This window comes from Oncorhynchus mykiss, chromosome 26 (genome assembly GCF_013265735.2).
Source record: "Oncorhynchus mykiss isolate Arlee chromosome 26, USDA_OmykA_1.1, whole genome shotgun sequence".
Taxonomy (NCBI): Eukaryota; Metazoa; Chordata; class Actinopteri; order Salmoniformes; family Salmonidae; genus Oncorhynchus; species Oncorhynchus mykiss.
Genome location: NC_048590.1, coordinates 25278413 through 25298535, shown reverse-complemented (window position 1 = coordinate 25298535; position 20123 = coordinate 25278413). Strand labels below are relative to the sequence as shown.

Sequence of the window (20123 nt, the reverse complement as noted above, 5' to 3'; positions counted from 1 at the left end):
ACTCAAGACATTTTAGTTTTTAATTTGTAAACATTTCTAAAAGGATAACTCCACTTTGACATTATTGGGTATTGTGTGTAGGCCAGTGACACAAAATCTCAATTTAATGCATTTTAGATTCAGGCTGTAACAAAATGTGGAAAAAGTCAATGGGTTTGAATACTTTCTGAAGACACTGTATGTATATATATATATATATATATAAACAACACAATGTAACTCCAAGTCAATCACACTTCTGTGAAATCAAACTGTCCACTTAGGAAGCAACACTGATTGACAATACATTTCACATGCTGTTGTGCAAATGGAATAGACAACAGGTGGAAATTATAGGCATTTAGCAAGACACCCCCAATAAAGGAGTGGTTCTGCAGGTGGGGACCACAGACCACTTCTCAGTTCCTATGCTTCCTGGCTGATGTTTTGGTCACGTTTGAATGCTGGCGGTGCTTTCATTCTAGTGGTAGCATGAGACGGAGTCTACAACCAACACAAGTGGCTCAGGTAGTGCAGCTCATCCAGGATGGAACATCAATGCGAGATGTGGCAAGAAGGTTTGCTGTGTCTGTCAGCGTAGTGTCCAGAGCATGGAGGCGCTACCAAGTGACAGGCCAGTACATCAGGAGACGTGGAGGAGGCCGTAGGAGGGCAACAACCCAGCAGCAGGACCGCTACCTCCGCCTTTGTGCAAGGAGGAGCAGGAGGAGCACTGCCAGAGCCCTGCAAAATGACCTCCAGCAGGACACAAATGTGCATGTGTCTGCTCAAACGATCAGAAACAGACTCCATGAGGGTGGTATGAGGGCCCGACGTCCACAGGTGGGGGTTGTGCTTACAGCCCAACACCATGCAGGACGTTTGGCATTTGCCAGAGAACACCAAGATTGGCAAATTCGCCACTGGCGCCCTGTGCTCTTCACAGATGAAAGCAGGTTCACACTGAGCACATGTGACAGACGTGACAGTCTGGAGACGCCGTGGAGAACGTTCTGCTGCCTGCAACATCCTCCAGCATGACCGGTTTGGCGGTGGGTCAGTCATGGTGTGGGGTGGCATTTCTTTGGGGGGCCGCACAGCCCTCCATGTGCTCGCCAGAAGTAGCCTGACTGCCATTAGGTACCGAGATGAGATCCTCAGACCCCTTGTGAGACCATATGCTGGTGTGGGTTCCTCCTAATGCAAGACAATGCTAGACTTCATGTGGCTGGAGTGTGTCAGCAGTTCCTGCAAGAGGAAGGCATTGATGCTATGGACTGACCGGCCCGTTCCCCAGACCTGAATCTGGGACATCATGTCTCGCTCCATCCACCAACGCCACGTTGTACCACAGACTGTCCAGGAGTTGGCGGATGCTTTAGTCCAGGTCTGGGAGGAGATCCCTCGGGAGACCATCCGCCAACTCATCAGGAGCATGTCCAGGCGTTGTAGGGAGGTCATACAGGCACGTGGAGGCCACAAACACTACTGAGCCTCATTTTGACTTGTTTTAAGGACATTACATCAAAGTTGGATCAGCCTGTAGTGTGGTTTTCCACTTTAATTTTGAGTGTGACTCCAAATCCAGACCTCCATGGGTTGATAAATTTGATTGCCATTGCTAATTCTTGTGTGATTTTGTTGTCAGCACATACAACTATGTAAAGAAAAAAGTATTTAATAAGAATATTTCATTCATTCATTCAGATGTGTTATATTAGTGTTCCATTTATTTTTTTGAGCAGTGTATATAGTATTCACACCCCTTGAGAGAGAGAGAGAGAGAGAGAGAGATAAAGAAAGAAAGAAAGAAAGAAAGAAAGAAAGAACGATAGAGAGAGAGATGGTATCCTCAATGAAATTATAAAATACACAGACAACAAATTCCAATTGGCTATACTTAAACTCTTTAACATCATCCTTAGCTCTGGCATCTTCCCCAGTATTTGGAATTGGTCTAATCCACAAAAGTGGAGACACATTTGACCCCAATAACTACTGTGGGATGTGCATCAACAGCAACCTTGGGAAAATCCTCTGCATTATCGTTAACAGCAGACCTGTACATTTCCTCAGTGAAAACAATGTACCGAGTAAATGTCAAATTGGCTTTTTACCAAATTATCATATCACAGACCACATATTCACCCTGCACACCTTAATTGACAGACAAATGATCCGAAACGAAGGCAAAGTCTTTTTGTGCTTTTTTGATTTCGAAAAACCCTTTGACTCAACTTGGCATGAGGTTCTACTATACAAATTGATGGAAAGTGGTGTTGGGGGAAAAACGTACAACATTATAAAATCCATGTACACAAACAACAAGTCTGCGGTTAAAATTGGCAAAAAACACACACATTTCTTTCCACAGGGCCGTGGAAATCCCGTGAGACAGGGATGCAGCTTAAGCCCCACCCTCTTCAACATGTATACCAGCACCCTGCCTGACCCTACCAGAATTCGAAGTCAAATGTCTACTGTTTGCTGATGATCTGGTGCTTCTGTCACAAACCAAGGAGATATTCTGCACAGATTCTGTCAGACCTGGGTCCTGACAGTAAATCTCAGTAAGACCAAAATAATATTTTTCCAAATAAGTTCCAGTCGCCAGGACCACAAATACAAATTCCATCTAGACACTGTTGCCCTAGAGCACACAAACAATGATACATACCTTGGCCTAAACATCAGCGCCACAGGTAACTTCCACAAAGCTGTGAACGATCTGAGAGACAAGGCAAGAAGGGTCTTCTATGCCATCAAAAGGAACATAAAATTCAACATACCAATTAGGATCTGACTAAAAAGTATTGATTCAGTTATAGAACCCATTGCCCTTTATGGTTGTGAGGTCTGGGGTCCGCTCACCAACCAAGAATTCACATAATTTATCAAACACCAAATTGAGACTGCATGTAGAATTCTGCAAAAATATCCTCCCTGTACAATGTAAAACACCAAATAATGCATGCAGAGCAGAATTAGGCTGATACCCGAAAATGATCAAAATCCAGAAAAGTTACGTTAAATTCAACAACCACCTAAAAGGAAGCAATTCCCAAACTTTCCATAACAAAGCCATCACCTACAGAGAGATGAACCTGGAGAAGAGCCCCTAAGCAAGCTGGTCCTGGGGCTCTGTTCACAAAAAAACTGAGTAAACTATCATTCTATTTGGCCCTAAACAGACCACTGTGAATGACCCGACTTAAGGAAAGCTTTGACTATTTACAGAATCAGTGAGCATAGCCTTGCTATTGAGAAAGGCCGCTGTAGGCAGACCTGGCTTTTGAGAGAAGACAGGCTATGTGCACACTGCCCACAAAATGAGGTGAAATTTGAGCTGCACTTCCTAACCTCCTGCCAAATGTATGACCATATTAAAGAGACACACTTCCCTCAGAATACACAGATCCACAAAGAATTCAAAACCAAATCCAATTTTGATTAACTCCCATATCTACTGGATGAAATTCCACAGTGTGCCATCACAACAGCAAAATTTGTGACCTGTTGCCACAAGAAAAGTGCAACCAGTAAAGAACAAACACCATTGTAAATACAACCTATATTTATGTTTATTTATTTTCCCTTTTGTACTTTAATAATTTGCACATCGTTACAACACTGTATACAGTGGGGTGAACAAGTATTTGATACACTGCCGATTTTGCAGGTTTTCCTACTTACAAAGCATGTAGAGGTCTGTAATTTTTATCATAGGTACACTTCAACTGTGAGAGACGGAATCTAAAACAAAAATCCAGAAAATCACATTGTTTGATTTATAAGTAATTCATTTGCATTTTATTGCATGACATAAGTATTTGATACATCAGAAAAGCAGAACTTAATATTTGGTACAGAAACCTTTGTTTGCAATAACAGAGATCATACGTTTCCTGTAGTTCTTGACCAGGTTTGCACACACTGCAGCAGGGATTTTTGGCCCACTCCTCCATACAGACCCTCTCCAGATCCTTCAGGTTTCGGCGCTGTCGCTGGGCAATACGGACTTTCAGCTCCTTCCAAAGATTTTCTATTGGGTTCAGGTCTGGAGACTGGCTAGGCCACTCCAGGACCATGAGATGATTCTTACGGAGCCACTCCTTAGTTTTCCTGGCTGTGTGTTTCGGGTCGTTGTCATGCTGGAAGACCCAGCCACGACCCACCTTCAATGCTCTTACTGAGGGAAGGAGGTTGTTGGCCAAGATCTCGCGATACATGGCCCCATCCATCCTCCCCTCAATACGGTGCAGTCGTCCTGTCCCCTTTGCAGAAAAGCATCCCCAAAGAAAGATGTTTCCACCTCCATGCTACACGATTAGGATGGTGTTCTTGGGGTTGTACTCATCCTTATTCTTCCTCCAAACACGGCGAGTGGAGTTTAGACCAAAAAGCTATATTTTTGTCTCATCAGACGACCACATGACCTTCTCCCATTCCTCCTCTGGATCATCCAGATGGTCATTGGCAAACCTCAGACGGGCCTGGACATGCGCTGGCTTGAGCAGGGGGACCTTGCGTGCGCTGCAGGATTTTAATCCATGACGGCGTAGTGTGTTACTAATGGTTTTCTTTGAGACTGTGGTCCCAGCTCTCTTCAGGTCATTGACCAGGTCCTGCCATGTAGTTCTGGGCTGATCCCTCACCTTCCTTGTGATCATTGATGCCCCACGAGGTGAGATCTTGCATGGAGCCCCAGACTGAGGGTGATTGACCGTCATCTTAAACTTCTTCCATTTTCTAATAATTGCGCCAACAGTTGTTGCCTTCTCACCAAGCTGCTTGCCTATTGTCCTGTAGCCCCTCCCAGCCTTGTGCAGGTCTACAATTGTATCCCTGATGTCCTTACACAGCTCTCTGGTCTTGGCCATTGTGGAGAGTTTGGAGTCTGTTTGATTGAGTGTGTGGACAGGTGTCTTTTATACAGGTAACGAGTTCAAACAGGTGCAGTTAATACAGGTAATGAGTGGAGAACAGGAGGGCTTCTTAAAGAAAAACTAACAGGTCTGTGAGAGCCGGAATTCTTGGTTGGTAGGTGATCAAATACTTATGTCATGCAATAAAATGCCAATTAATTACTTAAAAATCATACAATCTGATTTTCTGGATTTTTGTTTAAGATTCCGTCTCTCACAGTTGAAGTGTACCTATGATAAAAATTACAGACCTCTACATGCTTTGTAAGTAGGAAAACCTGCAAAATTGGCAGTGTATCAGATACTTGTTCTCCCCACTGTATATACATAATATGACATTTGAAATGTCTTTATTCTTTTGGATCTTCTGTGAGTGTAATGTTTACTGGTCATTTTTATTGTTTATTTCACTTTTATTTATTATCTACTTCACTTGCTTTGGCAATGTTAACATATGTTTCACATGCAAATAAAGTCCCTTGAATTGAATTGAATTGAGAGAGAGAGAGAGAGAGAGAGAGAGAGAGAGAGAGAGAGAGAGAGAGAGAGAGAGAGAGAAAGGTACAGAATATCCATACACATTGAAGTTCACGAGAAAAAAAGGAAACACTAAAAGGTCACGTCAGAACAGCAAAAAGGGTCAAAAGTCAAGTCATTATCGATCATGATCAAACCAGTCAATCAGCACATCAGATTTACCTAACAGCTAGCAGCAATCAAAATTAATCAATTTACTGCACTTCACAAGCTGCCAAAAATATATAAAATAGAGATAGAGTTATAGAAAGGACTCGACGCCACGACATGCAACTCACGCAGTCACAGTCCTACAACATGACGTCATCAGAAATAAAATGACACCATGGGTTCAACTTACAGGTGTGGGAACTGGGAACGTGTCCCCGTGACTGGTGGCTACTGGTTGGCTACACAACGACCATGGAGAGGCCATCTCATGTTATGATTGGCCGGTTGGCAGGTTGGGTTGGGTGCAAAACAAAAGAAGAAGAGAAGCGGTGGAGTTCCAATTTTTTTCTCAAGTGGTAAATATGATGTAGACTTTACTTTCCAATTTATTCCAGCCTCTCTCTCTCTCAACGTCTCTGGCTGACAAACCAAATGAAGGGAGGTTATTACTGTCAAAACGAAAAAGTCAACAAATCAACAAATACAATTGGAAATATGGTGATAAAAATGGAACCTTCAAAAATAACTAAAATAATGGCCTTTATTTTTTATTTTTGAAGCAGTTCTGAGAGAACATTTGTAGGGTAAAATACTAGAGTGCTGCACTGTACTCACAAAGATAAGACCAGGCCAAATGGCATGTTATACATCTCAAACTAACACAGTCACACTCTAAATAATTGGATTTTGTCCTTGCATTGTATGCAATGATGTTGGTATGTACATTGAGTACCTTAGCCATTTACAAATGCTTTAAGTCAGTACGGCAGGAGACCAAACCCAGACAGACTTACCCCCCACCATCACACGCACACACACACACACACACACACACACACACACACACACACACACACACACACACACACACACACACACGCACAAACACACACGCACACACACACACACACACACACACACACACACACACACACACACACACAAAAATGGCTGTTGTTAGAGACACACTGAGGATGTCATAATGACGAGCCTGTCCTCATCATTGTCCAGGACATTCTCCACTTGGCCCTCATCAATGTGTTACATCAAAGTCATTCCTCCGCTCTTCTCCTCTCCTCAGGCAGTCTGCTCAGACATTCAATTAGTGCTACATGTCTTTATTCAAATGCTATCTGACAAGAAACGAAGGTAGCATTTATCAATTCCATTACACATTATACTGTATATGTCATTATTGCAATCCCTTCACTTTGATGAGGTCATTGTAAAACATCCACATATTATTTACAAGCAAATTGTTCATAGAAATATACAATGGAAGCACATGTACTGGTCTTATGCTGCAATTATGTGTAGTCTCACGTATACAACCAAAATAACATGTTTCAGGTATGCAGTAGCCAGTGGAGTTTAGCTGGGGGGAGTCAGTCATGTCAGCCCACTGCCCCTCCTACTCCCTCCTCATTGGCCAGCACTCTGAGTGGCTGTCTGCCATTCAACCCTGGCTCTGGGCATGAATGTGAGCATGGCATGGCGTCTGCTCTTACCTGGATGTGGACGGCAAAGGGGTCAGTAAGGTCGGTTGGCATCCTTTGGCCTCTTCAGCTGGACCTTCAGCCGCTTCATGCCTATCTGAAAACCATTCATGGCCTGGATAGCCGCCTGGGCACTGGATGGGTTATCGAAGCTCACAAAGCCTAGGACACAAAGTAGGAGGGAGAGTGAAAGAGAGAGAGAGAGCGAGAGACAGAGTGAAGGAGAGAAGGGAGAGGCAGAGAAAGAGAGAACGAAAAGAGGAGGAAAGAGAGAGAGAGAGAGAGAGAGAGTGAAGGAGAGATGGGAGAGGCAGAGAAAGAGAGAATGAAAAGAGGAGGAAAGAGAGAGAGAGACAGAGTGAAGGAGAGATGGGGAGAGGCAGAGAAAGAGAGAATGAAAGAGGAGGAAAGAGAGAGAGAGAGACAGAGTGAAGGAGAGATGGGAGAGGCAGAGAAAGAGAGAATGAAAAGAGGAGGAAAGAGAGAGAGAGAGACAGAGTGAAGGAGAGATGGGAGAGGCAGAGAAAGAGATAATGAAAAGAGGAGGAAAGAGAGAGAAAGAGCGAGAGACAGAGTGAAGGAGAGATGGGGAGAGGCAGAGAAAGAGAGAATGAAAAGAGGAGGAAAGAGAGCGAGAGAGCGAGAGAGAGTGAAGGAGAGAGAGAGAGAGACAGAGTGAAGGAGAGATGGGGAGAGGCAGAGAAAGAGAGAATGAAAAGAGGAGGAAAGAGAGAGAGAGAGACAGAGTGAAGGAGAGATGGGGAGAGGCAGAGAAAGAGAGAATGAAAAGAGGAGGAAAGAGAGAGACCTCCTTTAAAGCTTTCCACAATGCAACAACAATGTGCTTTAATTTTCTCTGCTCAGGAGGTAAATTGAAATTCTCTGAAATAAAAAGATGATTACACAAAATAACAAAATGGTTCATGACATAGATATCAAAAAGCTCCTAATTGAAAAGTGTTAGAAGTCAGAGGGTGTAATTTGAACAAAGGAGAAGCAAGATGAGATTTTAAAAAAGGACTGTCACACACTGAGTGAGGTTTTGTTTTCTGTGCATGTGGGTTTGAGAAACTGACAGAGAATATCTGTGTGTATGAGTGTTGGTCTGTACAGATGAAGGATCTTAATTTGATCACCCTGCTGCAGGAGAACTGCAAAGCAGGAATTTTAAAATGTGTATTGTATTTAAGGTTTAATTAAAAAGGCTTCTGATGTTTGTAATTTCCACATTGAAATTTCAGAAATAATATTCCCTTACGAAAAATATATCAATCCCTACAAAAATGTCCATTAATTGTAATCCACATAATAATTCACATTTCCTGCAGGATTATTTTCCTGCTGTAGCAAACTGGCTAAAATGAAGATCCTACATCTGTGTGTCTCTGAGCATAGCAAGGTGAAAGTGTATGTGTGTGTGTGAAGTAAGAAGAGCAGGGTTGGAGCATGTTGCCAGGCTTGGAGCGGGGCGTGCTGGGTGTAGGTGTGGGAAGGTGGAGGGGGCCGTAAGTAGAGGTGTCTCTACCCTGCCTGTGAGTAGAGATGCCTCCCTCTCAATTCAATTCAATTTCAATTCAAGGGCTTTATTGGCATGGGAAACATGTGTTAACATTGCCAAAGCAAGTGAGGTAGACAACATACAAAGTGAAAATATAAAGTGAAAAACAACTAAAATTAACAGTAAACATTACACATACAGAGGTTTCAAAACAGTAAAGACATTACAAATGTCATATTATATATATATATACAGTGTTTTAACAATGTACAAATGGTTAAAGGACACAAGATAAAATAAATAAGCATAAATATGGGTTGTATTTACAATGGTGTGTGTTCTTCACTGGTTGCCCTTTTCTCGTGGCAACAGGTCACAAATCTTGCTGCTGTGATGGCACACTGTGGAATTTCACCCAGTAGATATGGGAGTTTTTCAAATTTGGATTTGTTTTCGAATTCTTTGTGGATCTGTGTAATCTGAGGGAAATGCCTGTGAGTAGAGATGTCTCTCCACTGTCTGTGAGTAGAGGCGTCAGTCTCTCCTCTCCTCTCCTCTCCTCTCCTCTCCTCTCCTCTCCTCTCCTCTCCTCTCCTCTCCTCTCCTCTCCTCTCCTCTCCTCTCCTCTCCTCTCCTCTCCTCTCCTCTCCTCTGCCTGTGAGTAGAGGTGCCTGCCTCTCCTCTCCCCTGCCTGTGATTAGAGGTGTCTCTCCCCTGCCTGTGAGTAGAGGTGTCTCTACCCTGTCTGTGAGTAGAGGTGCCTGCCTCTCCTCTCCTCTGCCTGTGAGTAGAGGTGCCTGCCTCTCCTCTCCTCTCCCCTGCCTGTGAGTAGAGGTGTCAGCCTCCTCTCCTCTCCTCTCCTCTCCTCTCCTCTCCTCTCCTCTCCTCTCCTCTCCTCTCCTCTCCTCTCCTTTCCTCTCCTCTCCTCTCCTCTCCTCTCCTCTCCTCTCCTCTCCTCTCCTCTCCTCTCCTCTCCTCTCCTCTCCCCTGCCTGTGAGTAGAGGTGCCTGCCTCTCCTCTCCCCTGCCTGTGATTAGAGGTGTCTCTCCCCTGCCTGTGAGTAGAGGTGTCTCTACCCTGTCTGTGAGTAGAGGTGCCTGCCTCTCCTCTCCTCTGCCTGTGAGTAGAGGTGCCTGCCTCTCCTCTCCTCTTCCCTGCCTGTGAGTAGAGGTGCCTGCCTCTCCTCTCCTCTCCTCTCCTCTCCTCTCCTCTCCTCTCCTCTTCTCTTCTCTTCTCTTCTCTTCTCTTCTCTTCTCCTCTCCTCTCCTCTCCTCTCCTCTCCCTGTGAGTAAAGGTGTCAGCCTCTCCTCTCCTCTCGTCTCCTCTCCTCTCCTCTCCTCTCCTCTCCTCTCCTCTCCTCTCCTCTGCCTGTGAGTAAAGGTGTCAGCCTCTCCTCTCCTCTCCTCTCCTCTGCCTGTGAGTAAAGGTGTCAGCCTCTCCTCTCCTCTCCTCTCCTCTCATCTCCTCTCATCTCCTCTCCTCTGCCTGTGAGTAAAGGTGTCAGCCTCTCCTCTCCTCTCCTCTCCTCTGCCTGTGAGTAAAGGTGTCAGCCTCTCCTCTCCTCTCCTCTCCTCTCCTCTCCTCTCCTCTCCTCTCCTCTCCTCTCCTCTCCTCTCCTCTCCTCTCCTCTCCTCTCCTCTCCTCTCCTCTCCTCTCCTCTCCTCTCCTCTGCCTGTGAATAGAGGTGCCAGCCTCTCCTCTCCCCTGCCCTGCATGTGCTCTGAGTTATCACCTGGGTGTTGGGGCGGAATGAGCCCGGAGCTTTCCACACTGGGACTCCTGCCTGCTCTTATCAGACACCTTCGTGATTGACGGACGGATTTTTCCGCTTGCCAGTTGATTTGATCACTTCGCTATGGGTCCAATTTAATTTGGGGGGAGAGGGCAGGCTTTTGTCAGGTGGGAAGAGATAAGGCTCCTGCTTTTACAAACCCTTTAAACAAACTGAGCAGGGAAGGGCCTGCCAGACAGCAGCGATCCCCCTCACATCCCGCTCTCATCAATCTCAACCTTGCATTTACATCCCAACCCCAAAAGGTGATTGTCAGGGAGGGGGAAAAGGGGAAGAAGAAGAGGGTGACGAAAGAGAGGACAAAGAAAGGAGCAGACTAGAAGCGTGGTAAATCCTGGCCCCCTTTACACCATGTAAATCAGTCAGCTGCCAGGTTTATTATGATGTTTTATTCAGCACTGTACGCTTCAGAAGGACAAGCAGCACTTGAATGGGACACATTCAGTGCACAGCACAATGTAAAACACCCTAAACAGTCTTTGTGAGAGGAGATTGAATACTATCATGTATGAATCATCCTTTCATGGTTCCCTCGCAGCTCTTCAGCTGAGAAAACGATGTTCACTCCTCTGTAAAATCATTGTAGGGTATTACGGACAAGGTTTGATTTGCAGGTGAGAGTGGAGTACTGACAAAGACTACAGTCTTATCATTCTACAGCTCTGCATGACTCCTGGTACGGTGACTTAGTGTCCAAGCTGTAGGGAACTGCACAGCTAGATGCTGACGGACGTTGTGAAACATCTTGAAGGGGACTGCTGCCGCTTTAAGCCAATCAAAACAATAGAGTGCTGCTTGCTGTTCTTCTAAAAACAGAGGATCATCTATTTAAATGGTAAGTGTTAGTAAGCGAGTGTGTACGCAGTGTTTTCAGAGGACCTTTTAAAGTCACATTTTGCTTCCACTTAGAGAGGTGAGCTCTGATCATCCTTAAATGTCAATATTGAGTAACAAACATGGAGGATTAAAATAACAGTGTATCCCAACAGACCCCAGACTAAGACCTTGAAACAGCCAGAAACACATCCTACTGAGTTCAGTGACGGATCCACCATCTTCTTCAGCTGCACATCTGATATTCTGAAGCTGATAATTAACACCAACAACTAACAATTGCTAGAGTGGATGTCAAGGTATCCTCAATTGCCATGGAAACAGTATTAATGGTTTTGGAAGGTTGAAACATTATTTTTCACTTTGCCAATGTACTTTTTTAAACTGTGACTTTGCCTCATCTCAGTAAGTCAATGACTACCTTGGATTCCATAATGATGACATTGGCACATTGCCTATTGTCAATCACTGAGAACTATAAGGCGTGTGCGCACACACTCATATACACACCCACACGTATTATGCGTGTATATGTGTGTGTACATGTATTGTGTGTATGTGTGTGTTGCACCTAATGTGCATTGGAAGAATTCATCTCCCATTTTGAAATGAAGAGGGATCAAATAGCTTCCCCTGTTGCTGCAGGAGAGTAATGATTTAGTTCACATAATGCATAGCATCTTCTGTCTAATTTGTTAATGTCTCTCACAAGAGCCCCGGGGCTCAGACTATAAAAAGGAAGGAGAAAAAAATGAGAGGTTAAATGATTGTTTTTCAGCCAAGATCTTAATTAATAGCTGCATGGGAAAATAATGGTGAGATGCGTGAGGTCACAGCCTCTTTGTCCTTCCTCATAGAGTAGTGATAGACATGCTGTTCTCATCCTAGACAGCCCATATAGGAGGGCAGTGGTCCGTTTCTGTAGTCCAGCTCCTCATCTCGTGGGTGCTGCTGTCTAGGGCTCTAACAGGTCTATTATTATCTCCTGGAGATCACACAGTCCACCTGAACATCCTCCACCGCCACCCAGACTCATCCCTACAGGCTGTGTGGGAGGAAGGTGTTGGAAAGGAGGCTTGGAGGCTGGGTCTCTAGGGGCTATCTATGGAGGCTGGGGAACCATAGTTTTATAGTATGTTTGTTGAAGGTGAAACGCTAATAGCCAGAAGGACTATATTCCCCTATACTGCATGTCTAGCTACATGGTAATAGGCATGTACTTGAACTTGGGGAGCTGTGGGCTTAAGCTGGGGGTAGTTAGAAACATATCGCCCCTCCTCCACTCCATCCCCCTCTCACTCGCTCCCAGGATCTCTAAAGCATTTGCTGATGAGTTGAACTTAAGGAGCGAAGCATGCATCCCCCTCTCTTCTCCTCCCTGCTCACTCGCATGTAACGCCACTTTTAAAATGTTAATTGCAACTTGATTAGGATAGACACAGGGAATAAAGAAAAACACAACTCAATGCAGAATCCAAAGTGGGACATGAGAAGATTGCCGAACATCACAGTCGACTTCTCATCCGATTATTTTTTTTCTCTCAGCAGAGATGACAGATTTGACTCACTGACTCACCAAAACACTTGCTTTGATTGGTCGCCCGGTCCACGAAGACTTTGGCGGAGATGACGTTGCCGAAAGGCAGGAACATTTGCATTAATTCTGCGTCTCCAAACTCCTGGGGCAGATGGTAAATAAACAGGTTGCAGCCTTCCGGCCCTGGTGGGAAATAACAACAACAAACTATAGAGGTTACATGGGGAAATAGAAGGAGAGGTCAGGCAGAGCATGCATGATGACATAAGCCCAGTGTCTGCCCCAATTACTAGCTGACTGTCCTGTCCAATCTCGCTTCAGTCTCCACACAAACCCAGGTGCCACATACAGTACATGGCCTTCTGATGAGGAGAGGAATAGACTAGAGAGAGAGAGAGAGAGAGAGAGAGAGAGAGAGAGAGAGAGAGAGAGAGAGAGAGAGATGTTTGCTGCTTGGTAGGCTGTGCTAGTGGCTGCATGGTTTGTTCCCTGTCTCATTGCTCGGGGATGATAGCATGACGAGATGGGTCTGTGGCTGGTGAGAAGGCTGATAAGAGGCTGCTGCTGACTGACTCTCCCTGGCCCAGATAGAGGACACACACAGTATGATAGAGAGCTGTGGTTTTACAGTCTGAGCTTATGGCTTTATTCTGCCTGTTTGTTAGTTTAGGTATGTCTCATGAAATGGGGGCTGCTGCGGCTGCAGTCTCTTGGAGGCTGCAGACTGGGAGACCAGCCAACAGCCAGGCCAGAGAGGGAAGGATCCAGATCTCAGTCAGAGACAGGCCAGTGGAGCTGACACACTGTCTGGAGGAGGAGCAGCTCAGTGGCTTAATGAACACAGCAGACACAAAGTATAGCAGTCACATAACCCTAATGCAAGCTTCATTTAACTCAAGGATGGGGGCAGGTAGACCACAAAGCTTAGCAAAACACACTGCAATAAAATTATCCCCCTTATGCAATGTTAGAGCACTTAGAGTCATTTCAGATTTTCCACGTTGACTAATAATCATATTTATAACCATCATATACTGTACAAAAACATAAATGAATAATTATATCTGGCAAACAGTCTCAAGAAGAGTGATTTACCATTACAGCATATCCTATGCTTTATTACATTTAATGCTGTGGTACTAACACTAAACTAGGAATGTTAATAAATGATTATGCATGCAGCTAATTAATCTAATGAATATTCATAACCACTTAAACACATTGTAACGGACTGATTAACCAGTCGAACACTGCGAGTTTGAATTAGTGCAGTTTTTGAATAATGACAGAGTAACTTTTCCATCTTGCTGCCTGCTAATGTTAAACTACTTTAAATGAAGCTCTCTTTTTCTCCCATTTTCCAGCCCAGTGTTTCCTCTCCCTGGCTAATTCAACGCAGCCGTACATTAGAATGGAACATGGTAATTATCACCTTTTATCTTGGGTGGGCGCGCCCGCTAGCTCTTACCTTCTCTCTGTTGCTGGGGGATGATGGTGGGTTGCTGGGGGAACGCTTGACTGATTGGTGCATAGGCGGCAGGGTAGGCTGCTGTTGCAAAGAGAAGGAGAAGAGCCAGAGTGGGATGTTACATCTCCATTTGCGACAACTTAAATCATGATTCTATTGTTCACGTCCTCCAGACACTGAATAAATAAATTGCATTACGGCTTGGAGCCCGAGCTCATTTTCATTGTGGATTACTGCACAAAGGGAATGCACTGTCTAAACAGGGACACATACAATACAGGAAGGAGAGTCTATTCCTATCCTGATACATGGTTAAAGAGGAGAGGTCTTAGTGTCTGTCCATCTATATCACGATCATGTAGAGGGGTGTCTGGAACACAGTTCTCCGTGTACTTTTGGAATTAAGATTTTTGGGTGGGTCTATAATCAAGTCCAATGGAAATCAGTTCAAATCCTAATGTAAAGTTTCCTAATCCTGGAGAAAATTGTCCAGTCCTCTGGGCTATCTGTAGCAGCCATAGTGTCTGCTAGAGTGACAGAGAGGGAGAGAGGGAGAGTGTGAGAGCGATAGAGAAAGAGATGGAGGAGAGAGGGGAGGAGTGAGGAGGGGCAGGTCACCTGCGTAGTGCTGCACACCGGCGTAAGCCTGCTGGAGAGGGTCAGTCACTGTAGGACTCTGTGCTGCAGAGAGAGAAAGAGAGAGAGAGAGAGAGAGAGAGAGAGAGAGAGGGAGATAAAGCGAGAGAGGGAAAGAAAAAGAAAGGAGAGAGATGGAGAGAGAGAAAGAGAGGGAGAGCGGGAGAGAGAGAGAGAGGATGGAGTCATACAAAGATTCGAGTTGTCATATTTCACAGTTCTTCAAAATTCCTGTTCGCCCCCCAGATGTTTGCATCAAATATTAACAACATGCCAAACAACTGCTTTGTGGTTCATTATCACTGCAACTGCCTTACATAACGCATCAAGGAGTCAAGTGCATGATGATGTGTTAGTTGTTCAGGAATCATCAGGAGCATGCAGCATTAAGAAGCTGAGGAAGAGCTTCTGAGGCTCATCATATTAACCATAATGCACTGATGTAGGAGTCCCCTTGATGCACTGACTCTCAGCCACCGTCACACTCCTATTCTGATTGCAGTATGGCAGTCACCCAAGACTATCTTGCCAAGTCTCCCTCTACAAAAATATGCTATATAATGGTTTTATCCTAGTTAAGAAAAGGCTACATGTCAAATGAATGAAACTGCTGTTAAATTGGCTCACCTGAGTAGAGGTGAATCCCATTGGCTGTCTCACCTGGGTAGGGGTGGATCCCATTGGTGTAGATTGGCTCATTGGTAGGCTGACCGTTGGTCTGGGGCGGGAGGGATGCGAACCCATTGACCCCCATGGGTGCTGCTAGGCTGGGCACGGCAGTGGCATTGATACCCGGCGGCGTGCTGGTGCCTGTAAATAGAGCAACCTTGTTTCATTACTGGGACCACAGGCCATGGTGGACATGGTTCACACTCCACAGTATGCAGCCTCTCTCTGACCAGCGTCTAATTGGACACTGGGGCTGGGGCCTCTGTCTGTTTGTGGCCTCAGCCTCTCCCCCTGGTCACATTTCAGGTTTGTCACCTTGTCCATGCTCTCTCGTCTTGTGCCAGATAGATTATTATTCTTCTCCCTAATCCCGGTGAAGGGCATTTAAGTAATGTAGGATTAAATTTGAAAGGCATTACCTGGGTGTATGTAGGCTTTGTGGATTACAGATGGCGGGTGGATGCAGAGGGGACTGAGCCACTTTATTTAATTCATTTCGAGAGACGCGTGGAGCTCCTGTCTTGGGCCAGTCTGCCTACTTAGTGTCGAGCCATCAAAGCTCTTCACAACAAGGGCCAGGAAGACAGGTCAAACTCAGGTCCAGGATTATCTCCCACAAATCTTTGCTCGTATATTGTATAGTCAAGGACTTTGCATCCAAAGTCATCAGATTGGCCGTGTTCCCGGAAACACACAAACAGTGGCCCATGATAGAGAGAGAGGGAGGGAGAGAGAGAAGGAGAGAGATAGAGCGAGATAGACCTAACCCACTCTATTCAATTAGTCAAAGCAGGAACATTTTACAGAAATTAATAAGGAAATGGTCTCAACAGAGAAAAATTTCCTTGTGTGTGCTACCTATATCCCCCCAATAGAATCCACATACTTTAACGATGACAGCTTCTCCATCCTAGAGGGGGAGATCAACCATTTCCAGGCCCAGGGACATGTAGTAGTTTGTGGCGACCTAAATGTCAGAACTGGACAATAATCTGACACTCTCAGCACACAGGGGGACAAACACCTACCTGGAGGTGACAGTATTTAGACACAACTACGACGACATAACCAACATAACCAACAAAAAGTCCTGCAGCTCTGTCGGACGCTGGGTATGTACATAGTCAATGGTAGGCTTTGAGGGGACTCCTACGGTAGGTACACGTATAGGTAATCTCTTGGCAGTTGTAATGTAGACTACTTAATCACTGACCTCAACCCAAAATCTCTTTGAGCGTTCACAGTCAGTCCACTGACACCCCTATCAGATCCCAGCAAAATCACACTACTTGAACAGAGCTATGTTCAAGCATGAGGCATCAAAGCCAAAGGAACTGAATAATATTAAGAAATGCTATAGATGGAAGGAAAGTAGTGTGGAAATCTACAAAAAAACAATTAGGCAACAACAAATTCAATCCCTTCTAGACAATTTCCAGGACAAAATGTTTTACTGTAATAGTGAAGGTGTAAACTGGGCAGTAGAAAACCTAAACAGTATATTTGACCTCTCAGCTTCCCTATCAAATCTAAAAAATTCAAGCAGACAACCTAAGAAAATTAACAACAATGACAATGATTTGATGAAGAATGCAAAAACAACCTAAGAAAGAAATTGAGAAACCTGTCCAATCAAAAACATAGTCCCAGAAAACCTAAGTCTCTCCTTCACTATGGTGAATCACTAAAACAATACAGAAATACACTATGGAAAAAGAAGGAACAGAAATCAGCTCAATGTAATTGAAGAATCCATAAAGTCTAACCACTTCCAGGAAAATTGGAAACAACACAAAGAGTTAGCTATCCAAAACGGAGATGTGTGGATAAACCACTTCCCCGATCTTTTTGGCTCTATAACAAAGAACAAACAGCAAAAACATATACATCATCAAATACAAACCTTAGAAAAAACTATTAAATACTACCAGAACCCACTGGATTATCCAATTACACTGAATGAACTACAGGAAAAAATACAAACCCCCCAACCCAAATTAAATGATAAAATATACAGACCACAAATTCCAATTGGCTATACTAAACCTATTTAACATCATCCTCAGCTCTGGCATCTTCCCCAATATTTGGAATCAAGGACTGATCACCCCAATCCACAAAAGTGTAGACAAATTTGACCCCAATAACTACTGTGGGATATGAGTCAACAGCAACCTTGGGGAAATCCTCTGCATTATCATTAACAGCAGACTCGTACATTTCCTCAGTGAAAACAATGCACTGAGCAAATGTCAAATTGGCATTTTACCAAATTACCGTACGACAGACCACGTATTCACCCTGCACACCCGAATTGACCAACAAACAAACCAAAACAAAGGCGAAGTCTTCTCATGCTTTGTTGATTTCGAAAAACCCTTTGACTTAATTTGGCATGAAGGTTTGCTATACAAATTGATGGAAAGTGGTGTTGGGGGAAAAACATACAACATTATAAAATGTATGTACACAAACAACAAGTGTGCGGTTAAAATTGGTAAAAAAACACAAACATTTCTTTCCACAGGGTCGGGGAATGAGATAGGGATGCAGCTTAAGCCCCACCCTCTTCAACATATATACTGTATCAACAAATTGGCAATGGGAATTTGAACAGTCTGCAGCACCCTACTAGAATCTGAAGTCAAATGTCTACTATTTGCTGATGATCTGGTGCTTCTATCCCCAACCACCAAGGTTCTACAGCAGCACCTAGATCTTCTGCACAGATTATGTCAGACCTGGGCCCTGACAGTAAATCTCAGTAAGACAAAAATAATGGTGCTGGGCACGGCAGTGGCATTGATACCAAACTGAGCAAACTAGAATGCTATTTGGCCCTTAACAGAGAGTACACAAAGGCAGAATACCTGACCAATGTGACTGACCAAAACTAAGGAAAGATTTGACTATGTACAGACTCAGTGAGCATAGCCTTGCTATTGAGAAAGGCCACTGAAGGAAGACCTGGCTCTCAAGAGAAGACAGGTTATGTGCACACTGCCCACAAAATTAGGTGGAAACTGAGCTGCACTTCCTAACCTCCTGTCAAATGTATGACCATATTAGAGACACATATTTCCCTCAGATTACACAGATACACAAAGAATTCGAAAACAAGCCCAATTTTGATAAACTCCCATATCTATTGTGTAAAATACCACAGTGTGCAATCACAGCAGTATGATTTGTGACCTGTTGCCACAAGAAAAGAGCAACCAGTGAAAAACAAACTCCATTGTAAATACAACCCATATTTAGGTTTATTTATTTTCCCTTTTGTACTTTAACTATTTGCACATCATTACAACACTGTATATAGACATAATATGACATTTGAAATGTCTTTATTCTTTTGGAACTTCTGTGAGTATAATTTTTCTTGTTTGTTTCACATTTGTTTATTATCTATTTCACTTGCTTTGGCAATGTAAACATATGTTTCCCATGCCAATAAAGCCCCTTAAATTGAAATTGAAATGGAAATTGAATTGAGGGAGAGAGACTGGGAGAGAGAGAGGGAAAAGGAGAGAGGCCGTACACTGTGGCAGCCAATGAGGGCCGGGGGATGTCATACATCATAACCAATTATGCCTCACTCACGACATGTCTTCTCTATCTTACTTTAGGGCCCTCTGTCACTCTGGCCATGCCATCTCTAACTTCACCACTACCAAAAGGGCACACTATTTTGTTCTCTAGACTTCTCCACTACCAAATGGCAGTCTGAATTTTTGTCCCTTTTAAAAGAGACAGAGATTAAAAGAAACCTGATAATGTCTAAAGAACTGTACTAACAGCCAGGGCAGAATACATTATATTAGCACGGCTTGTACACGGCTCACTAATGAATATAGTGAAGTATTACAGGCACGTAGGAGGGAGGGTTGGGGAAGGATGGGGAGTCCAGTCCTGGCTGTGTATTTGTACCTGAGGAGGGTGTCATTGGGGCAGCCACCAGACCGTTGACGTTGAAAGCTGCCATTTGCTGCATTTGTGCCGCAGCGATGGCTGCCATGGGGTTCAGATACGAGTTCTGGGTCGCCGCCATTAGCGCTGCTTGCTGTTGCATCATCTGCTGTGGCATTGAAGAGAGAGAGAGGAAGGGGGGGCGAGGGAAAGAGGACGGAGAGGGAGGCAGCAGGAGAGAGAGGGGGGAGACCGTGAGAGGGGGGAAAGGGAGACGGGGAGAGAGAGAGGCAGGGTGAAATTGCCGCAGGACGAGGGGCATGTTTACTTTCACATCACTGTTTGCTTGGCCATGTTGTTGAATAGACAGGTCTCTGTTGCCCCGGAGCCCTGCTACTTAACAGCACTACTGCTTTACAGGGCTGCTGCTCATTACAAACAACAGATAACGCAATATAATCAGATGAAGCTAGAGAGCAGACAGTCAGACAGTCAGCCTGCTTTACTGTGCGTGAGTGGGTGATTCTCACCTGGCAGGGCGAGCTGTTAGTTACAGTGTGAGTGCAAACTCTACAGTTTCCAAACTTGAGGAGATGTTAACTTCAGGTGTGAACGTAGGTAGACAGAGTGTGTATGGCAAGCTATCAGGAGGAGCCGTGACTCGCATGCGCAGAGTGTAAAAGCTCACCGTCT

General features: G+C 44.5%; 1 protein-coding gene across 25 annotated transcripts in view; it reads right to left on the bottom strand.

Moving 5' to 3' along the window:
- Positions 1 to 20123, bottom strand: part of LOC110506471 (CUGBP Elav-like family member 4) — a 192531-nt gene that overhangs the window by 9812 nt on the left and 162596 nt on the right. For 4 of the 25 annotated variants that reach the window (XM_036963215.1, XM_036963214.1, XM_036963234.1 and 1 more), the window contains 7 exons: positions 20119 to 20123; positions 19452 to 19599; positions 15480 to 15662; positions 14835 to 14897; positions 14217 to 14297; positions 12788 to 12955; positions 7112 to 7249 (listed from right to left, as the gene is read on the bottom strand). The exon at positions 20119 to 20123 is cut by the window's right edge. In XM_036963215.1, the coding sequence (XP_036819110.1) occupies positions 7122 to 7249; positions 12788 to 12955; positions 14217 to 14297; positions 14835 to 14897; positions 15480 to 15662; positions 19452 to 19599; positions 20119 to 20123 (776 nt within the window). In that variant the 3' untranslated portion in view covers positions 7112 to 7121. Of the gene's footprint in view, positions 1 to 7099; positions 7250 to 12787; positions 12956 to 14216; positions 14298 to 14834; positions 14898 to 15479; positions 15663 to 19451; positions 19600 to 20118 lie in introns of those variants that run through there. The other 21 variants (XM_036963219.1, XM_036963222.1, XM_036963224.1 and 18 more) reach the window with 16 other exon arrangements.